Below are 16,538 nucleotides of genomic sequence, written 5' to 3'. Positions count from 1 at the left end.
TGACGAAATTTATTGTAGATCGCTGTCTAATTCCTTTGTAATATTTTGTTAAACCAGACTTTAGTAAAGGGTATCTGGATCTTAAATTATAGCCTCATATCCTTTCCCATCCATTCATTGGTTACTAACCACGATTCTATTTTAATGCTCATATCAACCAATAAATCTCTAGCTATATACAGAACAATAACTCGATGCTAACTTGACTCATAAGTTGTAGACTTACCTTCAGTGAAGTTTGAGAGACTATCTGAGGCATTACATGTTTTAGTTTGTTCAAACTTGCTATGTTGTTTTAAGTTGGCCCCACGTTGGGCGCCAAATGTTGTTGAACCATAGCTGTTTAACAATAAAAGGACAACTCAGTCATGTAACTATAAAACTACACTCTAGATGGCCATTTTATTGTTGAGTAGCTCAACAACAGCTCTCGACTAGCTCTACGTCCCATGTGTAGGTTCATCTTACCTTAAGTGTAAATCTGAACAAAGAAAAATAATAGGAACAGAAAAAATATTATACTAACCAATCATATTTATTATCTTATATAAGCAACAATGTTAATTTAAAATATTGCTCTGCCTTGAGGTTTTAGATATAAAAAATATAAAATATCTTGGGAGCCAAATAATTATTTAAAGAAAAATAAAATAAATAAACATTATGACGTTTGGGTACCCGAAGTTTCCCAAATAATAACCATAACACATTATTGTAGATGATTTTACACTAATTTTAATCGACAAAAATTCCGTAATCGTAGATAAAGAATCTAGTAGTTAAGAACCTCAAATGGTCAATTTTTTGCAGGTGCGGAAACAGCAGTACCAGGGGACGCAGTAGTTCAATCAGGCATCGAATTAGGTTCAGAATGTATTGAAAATGCTAGGCGGCATAGTAGGTCAATAAGTAAGTATTTTTATTCTTTTTTGAGTATTATTACATAATATTGAAAATTATTTCTTGTTTTCTTCTTCCAATGAAAACAATATACATGAAGTGATCACCAAAATTGGAGATATTACCATAATTAACATAAATAAACCACCTGCCACTATATAGAAACCAGAAGTGGTAAAGACGCATCCACACCCTAATTTATAATATATTGACGACTTAAACAGCCTCCACAAAATGTGTACCAGGAATGATGAAAATGAGAATGGGTCGAATGGTTCGAAAAGCAAAACACGTATATCTAGTTTTTTATGCCAAAGACTGAAGAACATTTAAAGTAACTGAGTGGAGAAAAGAAATAACCGATTTCTATACTTTGCCTCAAAAGGCCCTTTAGGCCTAGGAGGATGGTTTCCTTTGCATCGCTTATGGGTAGGATCCATCTCAAGGTGTGATCTAGTTGTTCAGAGAACTTCTTCCAGTGCTTTTTTAAGATTCCATCAAGGATATATTGAGGATATGATCTAATTATTGGGATTTATATACCGATGGCGATAAGTACATGATGATTTTGAGTATGTGGGATGCCTGCGATCCTCGTAGTTGTTGGTGGTCTATCATTGGTATCTTTTGAGACAAAGTATAGAAATCGGTTATTTCTTTTCTCCACTCAGTTACTTTAAATGTTCTTCAGTCTTTGGCATACAAACTAGATATACCTAGGGGGTAACGCACAGAATATGTACTCGGATGAACTGAAACATGTGAAGTCTTATGGCTCCTCTACACATCGGCAGACGCGTCCACGGACGGCATCTATAGATGCATCAGCAGATGTGTAGATGCGGTAATTTGATCGTTTGTTATTTATATGTCACGTCGGCGGATATATCCGATTGTTGTCGGTTTTCCTAGCACAGATCAAAGGTTTCGGTGAGAACGCCCGATGCCTCTCCACACATCTGACCTCTACGACGCATTAGTTTTCGCAGTGAATTCAAAGTACATATTGTGTCACCGGAGAATTAACATGTCGATAAACACTGGCTTATCAAAAAAGTACTAAGAGAAAAAAACGTTTAAAAAACATTGTGTTTAACTAATGGTGCCACAATAATGATTCAATTGGAACGTACACAAAAGTGTGGGGGGGTTAAAGGGAACAAAACCCCCATAAAATTTTTATGGGGTGCACAAATTTCACTTTCATTTTTTTTAAGATGTTGCTGCCATAAAAATGCCACATATCCATGTTCAATAAAAAATCTCTAAGAGTTTTCGATATATGAAAAAAAATCGATTTTCATTTTTTAACTTCAAAGTGCTATAACTTTTTTTGTGTGCCCTATTGTATATACAGTGTGTCCACGGATGGGATGCCCAAGAGGAAAAACTTTTTTATGTTCAATTTTAGCAAAAAATGTCATTCTTGATAAAAAGTTTTGCTTGTTCTAAAACCCCATAAAATGAAATAAAATTCAAGTTTTTCAAATACTGCTTAATTTTATAGCCAATTTTATGTAAATCCCTATAAATTTTTGAACTAAGTTCGAAATTGTACCAAAAATAACTTGCGAGAACAACCCTTTCGCTTCTCTGGATTATGAAGCCAGACTTTGTCGTTCTCCTTGAATCATCAAATTATTTATTAATTAAATAATTATTAATCCAATAATTTTAATAATGAAATTTAACACATAATAAATTCTTTATTGAACGCTTAACAATGTCGAAAAAAATGACAATTCGCAAATTATTTATCGGAGTTGACAGTTATTAAAAAAAATACTAAGCTACATTGTGTCTTGGCAACACTAGATTATTGTTACGATTTCGAACTTAGTGGAAAAATTTATAGGGATTTACATAAAATTGGCTACAAACTTAAGCAGGATTTAAAAAACTTGAATTTTATTTCGTTATATGGGGTTTTAGAGCAAGCAAAACTTTTTATCAAGAATGACATTTTTCGCTAAAATTGAAAATAAAAAAGTTTTTCCTCTTGGGCACCCCAACCGTGGACACACTGTATTTATGTAAGTGAGGTTCAATCAACCTATTTTTGGCCCCAGAATCTGTTGTAAAATTTATGACCAATCTTTTCGGGACACCCTGTATAACATTCAAAGCCACTTACATTAATATTTCACAAATTAAAACTATAGAAATTACAAATATGAAAAACATAAAATGTTTATGTTCATTTTTTCATCAATTACCGTTAATTTCTATAATAAATTATGGAATTTCTAACAATTTTAATTGTTCTGTTGCCAAATTTTTCTTCAATTAATTACCCAGTTATTTCTTATATCATATCATGGCCAACTGTCCGACAAATACAATAGCAATCTTAAAAATTACTTATATGAATACAACACTTTCTCTGCATTGCCTAATATGTTACATCTAGAGAGAACAATATGCATAATGGGTATCTGCTACCATAGGTATGTGATTTCTGGCATTTTCCTTTTATCAATCGTTTAATATTAAACTCATTGTTATACAGTGTGGTTTAGTTTATCTCCTTGTTGTTCGTTATCTAAAAAAACGTCGAGACTTATCGCCGAGATTGCTTTTAAATTTTGTATACCGTGAAAACAACTTGTTAATTGTAATTAAAAATAATATCACAAAACGGTCTTGATTTTATTGTGAGTGTTACGTAAATTGTTACGTTGAGAATTATCAGTGTTGGTAGCTTCTAGTTGGTGATAAATTAGCAAGAATTTAATCGTTTTGTGTTGTCAGAATTATATTGTGAATGTGGATGCAAAAAAATATTTTTATAGTGTAGATGGTGTGCCAAATTAAGCTATGTATAGTTTGTACAGGAAATAGTTACTCGTGCGTCATCACCAATAGGTAGGCATTTTGTTTGACTCTATTATTTAAAGATTAACCTAAAATTTAGCAATGTTAGAAATATTTTTTGTACGTATTTTTATAGTTGATAAAAGATAAATCATAGATAAGTTTTTGATTTTTGATGGAGATAATTTATCATCAGTAGAGAATTCTGACAATAATGTAGAATTATTGTTTAATATTGGATCAGTTTTATCTTGGGTATGCCGCCCTCATTCTTGAGCCCTTGTAAGGGCGTGGTGGTAACACTCTAAATAGTGTTAGCTTGCTGTCTCCGTTGGTTGCAATCCTGTGCCAAATGGAGATGTAGGGATTTTCCAATCGTAGTCTTCATTTGATCTACCCATCATGTTGGTGATCTTTCACTTGGTCTTCGGCCTTCTACTACCAGTATTCCATGGTCCCCGTTCGTCGAGCTGTTTCTTCTTCCTCTTTGTAAGCAATTCTGCTTTTTCATTGGCGGATTGATACCTCTCTGGAAGGTTGTCACTCCATCTTTTGCGCGGTCGGCCGATACTTCTTCTACTGACTGGTGATTTATCTCTTGCTATTTTTACCACACGTGTCTTCCCCACTCTGGCTATGTGGTTGGTCCATTCTTTTTTTCTATTTTGTGTCCATTCGTTTATACACTGTACGTTACATTGTCCTCTAATATCTTCGCTCCTCTTTCGATCTCTCAGTGTATTTCCTGTAATTCTTCTCAGTACTCTCATATCTGCCGTTTCCAATAGTCTTTGTGCTGTGGCTGTATCGGGTCTTGTTTCTGATGCATATGTCATTATTGGTCTTACACTGGCTTTATAAATTCTTGACTTTATCTCAGTGTTAATATGTAGGTTTCGCCATATAGCGTTATTAAGGCATCCTGCCAATCTATTTGCTTTTTGTACTTGATTTCTCACTTCTTTGTCTAGGTCTCCGTAACTTGACAATATAATTCCAAGGTATTTTACTTCCATTACTTGTTCAATACTGATACTATCAATTTCTATTTTGCATCTGATTGGTTCTTTACTGATTACTATTGTTTTGGTTTTCTGAGATGAAATTGTCATATTGAATTCTTTTGCTCTTATGTTAAATCTGTGGACTAATCTTTGCAGACTATCTTCATCTTGGGCTATCAATATTGCGTCGTCTGCGTAGCAGAGTATTTTTACTTCTTTGTTTCTCATTCTGTATCCTCTTCCTTGATCTAATCCATGATTAAATTGAAAAGCATAGATAGGACTCAATGAGTCTCCCTGTCTTATTCCGCTGCCTATATCTATAGGTTCTGTAAGTTGTCCATCTATTCTGACGTCCATTTTGTTGTTTTGGTAGATGTCCTCAATAGTTTTTATGATATCTGGAGGGACTTCTCTATTATACAGAAGATGGATTACATCTTTGAGTCTAACTCTGTCAAATGCTTTCTTTAAGTCAATCAGACATAGAAATTCTGGTCTATTATACTCTATTGATTTCTCATTAATTTGCTTTATGACGAATATTGCATCTGTACACGATCTTCCAGTACGAAAACCCTCTTGTTCATCTGCTAAACTTATCCTCTGATTCATTACGTCTTGTAAGATTGTAGTTGTAAGTTTTAGCGTAGTATTTAACAAGTTGATACCTCTGTAGTTTTCTGTAGTACGAAAACCCTCTTGTTCATCTGCTAAACTTATCCTCTGATTCATTACGTCTTGTAAGATTGTAGTTGTAAGTTTTAGCGTAGTATTTAACAACTTGATACCTCTGTAGTTTTCTGGCTGCTTTTTATTAGTATGGTATAGTTAGACCCAAACCCAGACATCCAAAGTGAAAGTTATCCTCCACCACCAAATTGTTCTATTTGGTCCACATAATGTTCAGAAAAAAGTCACACCATTTTGAGCTTCGGGTTTGGGGGAGAGGGGGGAGAAATCGGTAAATTCGTAGTTTTTTAAGTTTTTCGTCAATATTTTTGAAACTATGCGGTTTAGCATGAACAACCTTCTATACAATATTGTTCTACATTAAATTTGAAATAATAAAAAGGACTCTATGCATAACCCTTCTAAAATGAAAGGTTCCAAAGTTACGGAGGTATTAGTATAGTATAATTGGTCCAAAAAAAGCCTAACCCAGACATCCAAAGTAAAAGTTTTCCTTTAACACCAAATTGTTCTGTATGGTCCACATATTGTTCAGTAAAAAGTTACATCATTTTGAGCGTCCGGTTTGGGGGGAGATGGTGGAAAAATCGGTAAATTAGTAGTTTTTACGTTTTTCGTCAATATTTCTAAAACTATGCTTTAGCGTAAAGAATGTTCTATAGAAAAATGTTCTACATAAAATTTAAAACAAAAAAGGTTTATACATAATTGTCATAAAATCAACGGTTCCAGAGTTACGGAGGGTGAAAAGTGGAGGTTTTCGATACTTTTTATATTTACCGATTTCTCCCCCTCTCCCCTCCAAACCCGACGCTCAAAATGGTGTGACTTTTTTCTGAACATTATGTGGACCATACAGAACAATTTGGTGTTGGAGGATAACTTTCACTTTGGATGTCTGGGTTTTTGGTATAGTTATACCATACATTGCCCAAAAAATATAAAAGTATCGAAAACCTTGACTTTTCACCCTCCGTAACTCTGGAACCGTTGATTTTATAACAATTATGTATAGAAAATTTTTTGTTTTAAATTTCTTGTAGAACATTTTTGTATATAACATTGTTTACCCTAAAGCATAGTTTTAGAAATATTGACGAAAAACCTAAAAAAACTACTAATTTACCGACTTCTCCCCCATCTCCCCCCCAAACCGGATGCTCAAAATGGTGTAACTTTTTACTGAACAATATGTGGATCATACAGAACAATTTGGTGTTAGAGAAAAACTTTTACTTTGGATGTTTGGGTTAGGCCTTTTTTGGACCAGTTATATTATACTACCTCCGTAACTTTGGAACCATTCATTTTAGAAAGATTATGCATAGAACCTATTTTATTTCAAATTTAATGTAGAACAATTTTGTATAGAAGGTTGTTCATGCTAAACCGCATAGTTTTAGAAATATTGACGAAAAACGTAAAAAAACTACGAATTTACCGATTTCTTCCCCCTCTCCCCCCCCCCAAACCCGGCGCTCAAAATGGTGTGACTTTTTTCTGGACATTGTGTAGACCATATAGAACAATTTGGTGTTGAAGGATAACTTTCACTTTGGATGTCTGGGTTATGCCATCTTTTGGATCAACTATACTATAATATCTCCTTTTTTGAATAGTAGAATTAGTTCGCTCGTTCTCCCTTCTTCCGGTATTTTATTGTGTTTTATGATTTTGCTAATTAATGTTGTTAATTCTACAATATTTCAGTAATTCGTTTGGTATTCCATCCTTACCTGCAGCTTTTCTGTTCTTTAGCTTCTCGAGTGTTTTTCGTACTTCCTGTGCACTTATATTAACATCTTCATTTGTGGTAATTTCTGGTGTTTCCGGTTCTAGCATCATTTGTTCTCTGTCGAGCTGTTTGGCCGAAGTAATTTAGATATGCTCAGTTTACTTTTTTTAATAATCTTTTATTAAATTATTGATATGTTGATTCTGTGTTCTGTCTTGGAGACTCGTAGAATTGTTCTGCAGGTTCCCATTTCGACAGCTTCGATTTACTTCTATCGATTTTTGAGAGTTTATGTTTCAGCTGCGTATGTAGTAGCAATGAGAACGATAAGGGCATTGACAAACCTGAGCTTTGTATTCCTTGTTATTGTTCGGTCATTCCATATTTTAATTAATTTAGCTGTTACGGTTCGGGCCATTGCTAGTCTATGCTTGAATTCTGTACAACATTTTTGGTTATCAAGAGACCCATGTATACAAATCTGTCTACTACCTCGAAATTATCCACTTGAGTATGGCTAACCACACAAGTGGTTATGTACTCCCATATTTTCCATTATAGTTTAGATATGATCCCATTTAACTGAATCGAAAGCTTTTGTGAAATCTACGCAAGCAAAATAGCATTGGTATACTGTGTTCTCATGCTTTTGCTGTTATCTTTGCTTTTGATCATTATTTTTTCTATTAATTTGAATGATTGTTCATTGATTATACAGGGTGTCCCGAAAAGAATGGTCATAAATTATACCACAGATTCTGGGGTCAAAAATATGTTGATTGAACCTCACTTACCTATGTACAATAGTGCACACAAAAAAAGTTACAGCCCTTTGAAGTTACAAAATGAAAATCGATTTTTTTTCATATATCGAAAATCCTTCGAGATTTTTCATTGAAAATGGACATGTGGCATTCTTATGGCAGCAACATTTTATAAAAAAATTAAAGTGAAATTTGTGCACCCCATAAAAATTTTAAGGGGGTTTTGTTCTTTTAAACCCCCCAAACTTTTGTGTACGTTCCATTTAAATTATTATTGTGACACCATTGGTTAAACAAAATGTTTTTAAAACTTTTTTGACTCCTAGTACTTTTTTGATAAGCCACTGTTTATCAAGCTATTTTGAATATTTGTCGAATCCACCACATATTTGTATATGGTAAAGTACGATTATAGACACCTGTTAATAATCTGAAAATGTATTTATAATTTACATTTTTAGGTATATTTTGAAAAAGAAGCCATATCTCGATAAAAGGTGATTTGTTAAAAAAAGACTAAGAGGCAAAAAAGTTTTAAAAACAGCGTGTTTAACTAATGGTATCAAAATAATAGTGTAATTGGAACGTACACAAACATTTGGGGGGTTTAAAGGAAAAAAACCCCCATAAAATTTTTATGTAAATATATTAAAAAATAAGCCGCATCTCGATAAAAACTGGCTTATTGAAAAAATACTAAGAGGCAAAAAAGTTTTAAAAACGTGGTGTTTAACTAATGATACCACAATAATGAATCAATTGGAACGTATACAAAAGTATGGGGGGGTTTAAGGGAACAAAACCCCCATAAAATTTTTATGGGTGGACAAACTTCACTATAATTTTGTTTTAAGATATTACTGCCATAAGAATGATACATGTCAATTTTCAATAAAAAATCTGTAATAGTTTTCGATATATTGAAAAAAATCGATTTTCACATTTGTACTAAGGTAAGTTAGGTTCAATCGAACTATTTTTGACTGCAGAATGTGTGGTATAATTTATGACCAATCTTTTCGGGACACCCTGTATAGCAGGATTTTGATTACATGAGGAATCAGGGCAATGGTTCTGTAATTGCTCATACGGTTAGTGATCCTTTTTTATGGATAGAGATAAACGTGCTCTTTCCAAAGATAGCCTGAATAAGGTTGGTAACAGACAACATCCTTGTTTTAGTCCTTTTGTTATGTTAAATCTTGTTGTTACACTTTGTCCCAGTAATTTGCGATTCCTTGTCCTTGAAGAAGGTTTTTCTATAATGATTATAATATACCTAATAAACAATTCATTTTTTTAGAGAATTCTTGAATACTGTTATCACAATTCGCGGTTTATAGAACGATAAATTATTATAAAAATGTTGATAAGGATGTAATGATTTTGTAATTATAATTCTAATCTCTCAAGGGCTTTTTGATTTAAATATTACCTGCCAGACTAAAATTGTTCAGTTGATAAATAAGCATAAATGTTTATGGACCAGGGCGGATCTGCTTTGAAGTGGATGTGATTTTTACAGAAGAACTTGTGTGAAAACTTAACATCTTCACTACCACGTTGTGATGCCCCGATGGAACCAACGTTTTTTTTATATCTCTCGACCCACTAGAGCTGAATGTAAAGTAAAATATATATTGGGTGTAGTGGACACATGTTAAAAGTATGTCTGGCAGCGAACGTGTTAATGATCATAATTGACGTTCCCCCAATCCCATATAGGTCGGGAATATTAATAAAAAAATCAAAAACCGTTTAAAAACCATTAAGAACATCATTTCTTCTGCTTTCCTTGCTTATAACACTAAAACGATTCATTTTGGAGCAAAGTCGTAATGAAATAAAATGGAGATAATTGAATTTTGTATAAGGTACGACTAGGTAAAAACGTTTTAGTTTATTAGCTTTGCTGCAAAATAGCAATAAATACAAAAAGGGAGTAAAACAAGTATTTTCTTATTGAATGTTTTTCTAGCAGTGTACCAAATTTCATTAAAATCGCTTCAATAGATTTCACATAATAATATGGCAATCTAAATAAAAAAAATAAAAACAATGAAGTGGACTTTACTAAGTAACAAGGCATTTAATGAACACACACTACACATTACTCCCCTGAACTTGTGATAGTAATTTCGTGGCTAAAGATTCCAGGCCAAGGCCAGAATACAAAACAAAAAGATATTTAAAAAAATTACTAGGTTCATGAGCAAACTTAGAACAGTGTATCTATTTGATTTACAGAACTTTATACGACTGAACAGAACATTATACAGTGAACTGTAATGAATGAGTTCACCTAAAATAGAAAAAAACATTGTGAAATGCGAGATACATTCCATGATGAACATTCAAAGGAAACGTTTATCAATAACATGTTATCATGGAGTGGAAATACTTTAGAAGATTGCACTTGACATTCTATAAAGCTGGTAAACTGTGATACATCCCAACACATTCTAAAATTATTATGGGCATTATTATGTTCTTGCATAACAAATCAATTGTTATACCGGGTGGTGAATCGTAAAACGGACCATAGGAAACTCAATATAAAATTTTGAACTATTAAATCCCTGTTTCCCTAATTGTTTTACATCAAAAGTCATGAGAAGATATTTGTAGAGGATTAAAATCTGTATTAAAAACAAAAGTTAAAATTGTTCTACGATTTAAACACATTCCAAAATTTTGAAAAATATAATACATTTGCCACAGTAGGTATGTGTGTAAAAGTTAGACCCACGTAACTATTTAACTGACAGTGCGCAGTGCGCACACTATTGATTGAATAAAACATCTTTATTATTAATACTTTCTCCTCGACTGAGAGAATCTTATTAACTTTATTATTTTTTAAACAATAAACGATAAAATAAAAATTTTGACAATTCAAGTACAGTAAAACCTCCGTTAACCGAAATAATTGGGGGGAGGTTGTTTCGGATAACAAGAATTTAGGTTAAAAATAACATTGTTCTTGGTATTCTTCTTGTATCAAATTACATAGTCAAATTCTTGGTCAAAGTTGGCAGTAAAAAATACTATGAAGTGATTTCGTAATGTGTTGTATATTTAATAGGGTTCTTTAGTTGTATGAAAGCAATGTTGACGATGTTCACCAATTTACATCGAATTGTTTCCGTTTTGCTATAAAAATTTACTTTTTATTGACGAATGTCAGTCGTTTCGGTTAAACGATGTTTTGGTTAAAAAGGTTTCGTTTAACGGAGGTTTTACTGTATTGTTAATTTATAATAACTTCATTGTGACCAAACGCAACCGTTACACATTATGAGACTGTGTGTGGCCTAACTTTGGCGTGATACACTAAAAAATTTATTATCTTTTTACAAAATTTTGGAATATGTTTAATTCTTAGAACAATTTTAACAGCTGTTTTCAATACAGATTTCAATTCTCTACAAATAGTCTCTTATGTGTTTTAATGTAAAATAATTAGGGAACCAGGAATTCAACAGTTTAGAATTTTACATTGAATTTCCTATGGCCCGTTTTCCAATTCACCACCCGGTATAAAATATTATGGATTATTTCATTCATGGGAGATTTTGGCCAATAGAAAGCTACAGAAATAAAAATTAAATTGATAATTTTTGATAATATCCCGTCGTCAAGTATATTACGTCAGATGCCCTTCGTTGCTACGAAAAAATACATTCAGTGACATGAATGACAATTAATGTTTTAAAAATTATAAAAGTGATGACTTTCAACTTTTACTAATTGTACTAATTGTACTTTTACATAAATAAATTACAATAAAATTTTGGTTTTGAACAGTTTTATTCATGAAATAATCGCAGCAAATTGCACTCGTGTTTTTGCCCTCGTGACACTTTGACGTGTCACGTGTCAAACTATCAAAGTGTCACTTGGGATACAAATCGATAATTTTAGAGCTCTTGTGCAATTACTACTGATAATATTGAGCATTAAAATTCGCATTAGGAATTTACATCCAAGGCTATTCATTCCATATACCCGTTGCTGGTTTGGCATTTTTTTTTTTCTTATTAAAGTATCTTCTCCATTCACTGTTGTTTATTTTGCCCTTCGATCTTAGTCTATATTCTTCTATAGTTTCTATTCTCCATCTGTTTTTTATTCCCTCCTTCTCCTTACTTTCCTTTAAGAAAATTAAACTCTTCTATCGAATTTTAGCAAATTTATTCTGACAAAAAAAGAGAAAACAGTTGGTCTGGAGTATCACCATCATCAACAACAGCTATTACATCCATCGTTGTATGTAAGCAACCGTTAGGTGTGTCCATTCATTTCTGTTCGTTGTTTTTTTCTTCTATTCGTTGATGCCATAAGTCCACCTGGTTTGAAGTCTACTGTACTTCTCTTACTTGCCCTTGGTTGCCATTTAAAAATTCGCTTTGTCCAACGGTTGTCTTTCATTCTTCGTATGTGTCTTTTGTGGAATTATGATTTTTAACAAATATTTTTTTGTTTCAGATAACCCAACCTCTCTGGTGGTACCGGATATGTCGTACTCCAGTTCCGAAGGGGAAGACGATTTCTACGACGCCAATGACTCTCCTTTCTCTTCTGGCAGCCAGCTTCCTTCACCAGCGTAAGTATTTTATTATAATAAGTAAATAAATAATACTAATAAATAACATATACAAAAGGTTCTTGAACTCAAGTGGAGCATGTGAAACTCTTCAGAGAAAACGCGTCATCGGGTTATATTTTGCCATAAGGTCTTCACCTCATTCCAAGATTTTCCTGGGCGTCTTATCTGGTCCATGGTGGATCTTCTTTAAGTTTGTGCTAGGCGACCTCTTTTTTATTTTCCACTTCACTCTAGGGCGGTCTTTGCAATACTGGAACTATTTTTTCGGCATATGTGACCGATTTCTGGACTTTATTTCATTTTCTACCAGCTTTTGTTCAGTCAGGTGTAGCAGATCTTCTTTTCTGATGATTATTTGATAGACATTAGACATTTATTAACAAAGATCTGCAGTTTGTCTTCAAGCTTTCCAGGTTTTTGTTTCCAGTTTTTGTCACTTTCCAGGTTTCAAAACATCCTTAGAGTAAAAGAGACATGACGTTTGACTGGAATATTCGGATATTTGTCTTCCTAGTATACTGGACGGCCCTCCAAACACGGTTGAGCATGCTGAATGTTTGTTGAACTTTTCGTATTCTTAGACGAATATCATGTTCTGTGCCTCCGCTTCTTGTAATGACGCTTCCAAGATACGTAAACTTTTTCACATTTTCAATCTGCATGTTGTTAATAGTAAAGAGTACATTATTGATTGCATTTATTCTCATGTTTATTGGCTTCAGTGGAAAGGGTTTCCAATTGGTCAGTCACCCCTTGGAACCTTTGTCCTAAGAGACATTGTATCCCTTTTGTGTCGGAGTCTAAGTTGGAGAGAACATAGTCTAGAGCTATGTTAAAAAGAAACGGAGAAAACACGCATCCCTGTTTGACTCTAGTAATAGTCCAGTCGGGTTAGACGAATAACAAGCCTAACCTTGCATTAGGAGCTGCCCCAAATTTTATTTTTCTAATCTTTAGGGGAGGTCAATAGAAGTGTAAATTTAAAATCTCGACTAAATTCCGCCGTTGCGTTAGCCGCCATCTTGATTTTAAACGAGAACCGTTTTGGCTCAATATCTCCGTCATTTTCAAATTTTCGATAAAAAGTATGAGAACCGAAATTGTTAAAAATGTGATTTTTTATAAATTCTATTTTTACAATTTTTTCGTGCGGCCAATATTTTCCGAGTTATGGCAGAAAATAGTGGCAGTTAGAGCATAATTATGTAATTATCTCGTTTTCGATTTCTTTCATTTTTTTGCTAAAATTGATATTTAAGATAGTACATAATATGTGGTAATCGCGCGAGCGTAAGACCTGATTCATTTAATAGCAATGGTTTTTATTCAATATCTACGCAATTTTCAACTAAAATTGTTCCAAATGTGATTTCCTACAATTTCTCTTTAAAAAAATTTTTTATGCGGTTGATATTTTCTGAGTTAAGTGGGAAAATAGTAACGAGAGGTGGGGGGAGCATAATTATTGAATTGAATCTTGTTTCCGAGCTGCCCCAAATTTTATAATTATATCCTTTAGGAGAGATCAATATTAGTGTAAATTTAAAATCTCTACTGAATTCCGCGGTTGCATTAGCCGCCATATTGATTTTAAAGGAGAACCGTTGTTGCTGAATATCTCCGCCATTTTCAACTTTTCGACAAAAAGGGCAGGAACTAAAATTATTGGAAATGCAATTTCCTACAATTTCTTTTTCACAATTTTTTTTATGCGATCAATATTTTCCGAGTTAAAGGGGAAATAGTGGAAGCGGAGGGGAAGTATAATTATTGAGTTGTCTCATTTATTATTAACTTTACGACATCATTGTATATAAACAAAAATAAAGAGAATTATATTTTATACAATTTTTGAAACTCCCAATGAAACACCAACCAAAGTAAGTACATAAGAGACATACATAATAACATATATGCATTAATTTCACTTAATTTTATTAACTAGCCGGTTTTATGGGTTGAAGTTGTCTGTCGATATTTTAAGTTTCATGTCAACTAAAATATTTTTATATTTCAACAATTTTTTTTAATTTTGGGCTCTGTTGGGGGAATTTCCTCATCCCCCCCCTCGTAGACCCGCCACTGGTTCTGAAATTGCAACAATTTCAGTCCTTACACTTTTTATCGAGAAGTTGAAAATGGGGAAGATATTGAACAAAAACAATTGCTATAAAATCAATCAGGTGTTACGCTCGCACCTTTACCGCATACGTACTACCTTAAATATTGATTTTATCAAAAAAATGAAAGAGATTAAAATCGTACAAAATTTAATTCCCTTCATTTTTGTATAGGCACTTATTTGTTGTAAAACGAATAATAAACGAGATAATCCAATAATTCAATAATTATGCTCAAACTGTCACTATTTTCTCCCCATAACTCGGAAATATCGACTGCACGAAAAGAATTATAATAAACGAAATTATAGAAAATCGCATTTTCAACAATTTCAGTTTCTATACTTTTTGTCGAAAAGTTGAAAATAACGGAGATATTGAGCAAAAACGGTTCTCGTTTAAAATCAAGATGTCGGCGAACGCAAAGGTGGAATTCAGTCGAGATTTTAAATTTACACTACTATTGACACCCACGAACGATTAGAGAAATAAAATTTGGGGCAGCTCGTAATGCAAGGTCAAATGCTATCCCGACTGGGCTATAAGTACGCTAAATTAGTCACTGTTGATCCCATTTTTTGTCGCGTTGCATTTCGCCTAAATGTACAGTGACTTTATGATGGGAATTATTTTTGACGGGATGTTTTTAGCTCTAAAATTTTCCGTATACAAGCATGAGATAAGCTGTCAAAGGCACGCTCAAAATAGAGAAAAACGATGTATAAGGATAAGGGTGTGTTTTATTTAACCGATTGTTCCATTATTGCCCTCACAGTATTGATGTGGTATATGCAGACAGTGGCGTAACAAACTCCGTCGGGGCCCCTTTTAACCCGGGAGCAGTCGCGCCGTTAGAAAAAATCCAACGTTTTATCATTTTCCGTGATAACTTAATGAAAAATTTTGCAACATAACTTTCCACTTGTAGGTGGCTCGAAGAAGATTGTAGTCTTGTAGTAAAGCGTAGGATTTTTTTTAATTTCATTTTCATTTTTTTGTGTGGAATTTATGGCTTTGGTGGGAACTAAAAAACATTTTTTAAATTAGTCTATCTACCCAAATAAAAATAAAACGTTACCTGGAACTACAACGAGCGTAATTAATCTGCTCGGCGTCTAACTCTATTTCTGGGTTTTCATTTTCATTTTGAGTAAGATTAGTAAATATTGTTTCCTGACCAAGACCAACTACATCTATTGATGTTTCACCAACTTCACTAGGCTGCTGTTTTAATTCACCAGTGGTCACAACAAATGATGAAATTTTTAGTAATTTTTGTTTTTGCTCGGATTTTTGAGCACGTAACTTTCGTTTTTCTATACCACTTTTATATTTCCACTTCTCATTCTGTCTCCTGCAGATATATTACAATGACAGCGTTATTAAAAGTAGTGGAGTCAACGGAGTTTTTGCCCACCGAAAATATCAAACAAGATAAAACTTTTTATAATTTCATTAAGAAACGTACTATAATTAATAAACAGCATATCAAAAAGTTCTACTCCAAAAGTGGATGCTTAATTTTTTATTAAACACATTAATTGCGAAATTAGTTTTCTTTTAATATACAAAAAAATATAAATTTTAGAAAAAACTGACTCGACCAGTGAAAATTCAGAAAATATTACATAACAAAAAATTAAAGGTTTTTCTAAAATTGCATCTGCAGCTTCTATAATTTTTTATTTATAACGCTCGAGTCACCCTTCCCACAAACATTGGCAGTGGCGCACTGTATGGCAGCGTTCATCGTAGCGAGCAGTTGAGTTAATTTAACATTACTTTTTAAAATTAGAAAATCTACGGTTTCGTTTTGATTTAAATCTGTGTCCTGCCAAATCGAGTCGATATTCATTTCATTACTTTTTAACTAATTAATCAAATTAAACTTTACAAATT

General features: G+C 33.1%; 1 protein-coding gene across 2 annotated transcripts in view; it reads left to right on the top strand.

The window, feature by feature from the left end:
• Positions 1-16,538, top strand: part of LOC126879427 (oxysterol-binding protein-related protein 9) — a 378,474-nt gene that overhangs the window by 292,189 nt on the left and 69,747 nt on the right. For both annotated transcript variants that reach the window (XM_050642439.1, XM_050642440.1), the window contains exons 7-8: positions 811-909; positions 12,399-12,516. In XM_050642439.1, the coding sequence (XP_050498396.1) occupies positions 811-909; positions 12,399-12,516 (217 nt within the window). The remainder of the gene's footprint in view (positions 1-810; positions 910-12,398; positions 12,517-16,538) is intronic.

Source organism: Diabrotica virgifera, chromosome 2, assembly GCF_917563875.1.
Source record: "Diabrotica virgifera virgifera chromosome 2, PGI_DIABVI_V3a".
Taxonomy (NCBI): Eukaryota; Metazoa; Arthropoda; class Insecta; order Coleoptera; family Chrysomelidae; genus Diabrotica; species Diabrotica virgifera.
Note: the sequence above shows the minus strand (reverse complement) of the source record. Positions and strands in the feature narration are given on the sequence as shown.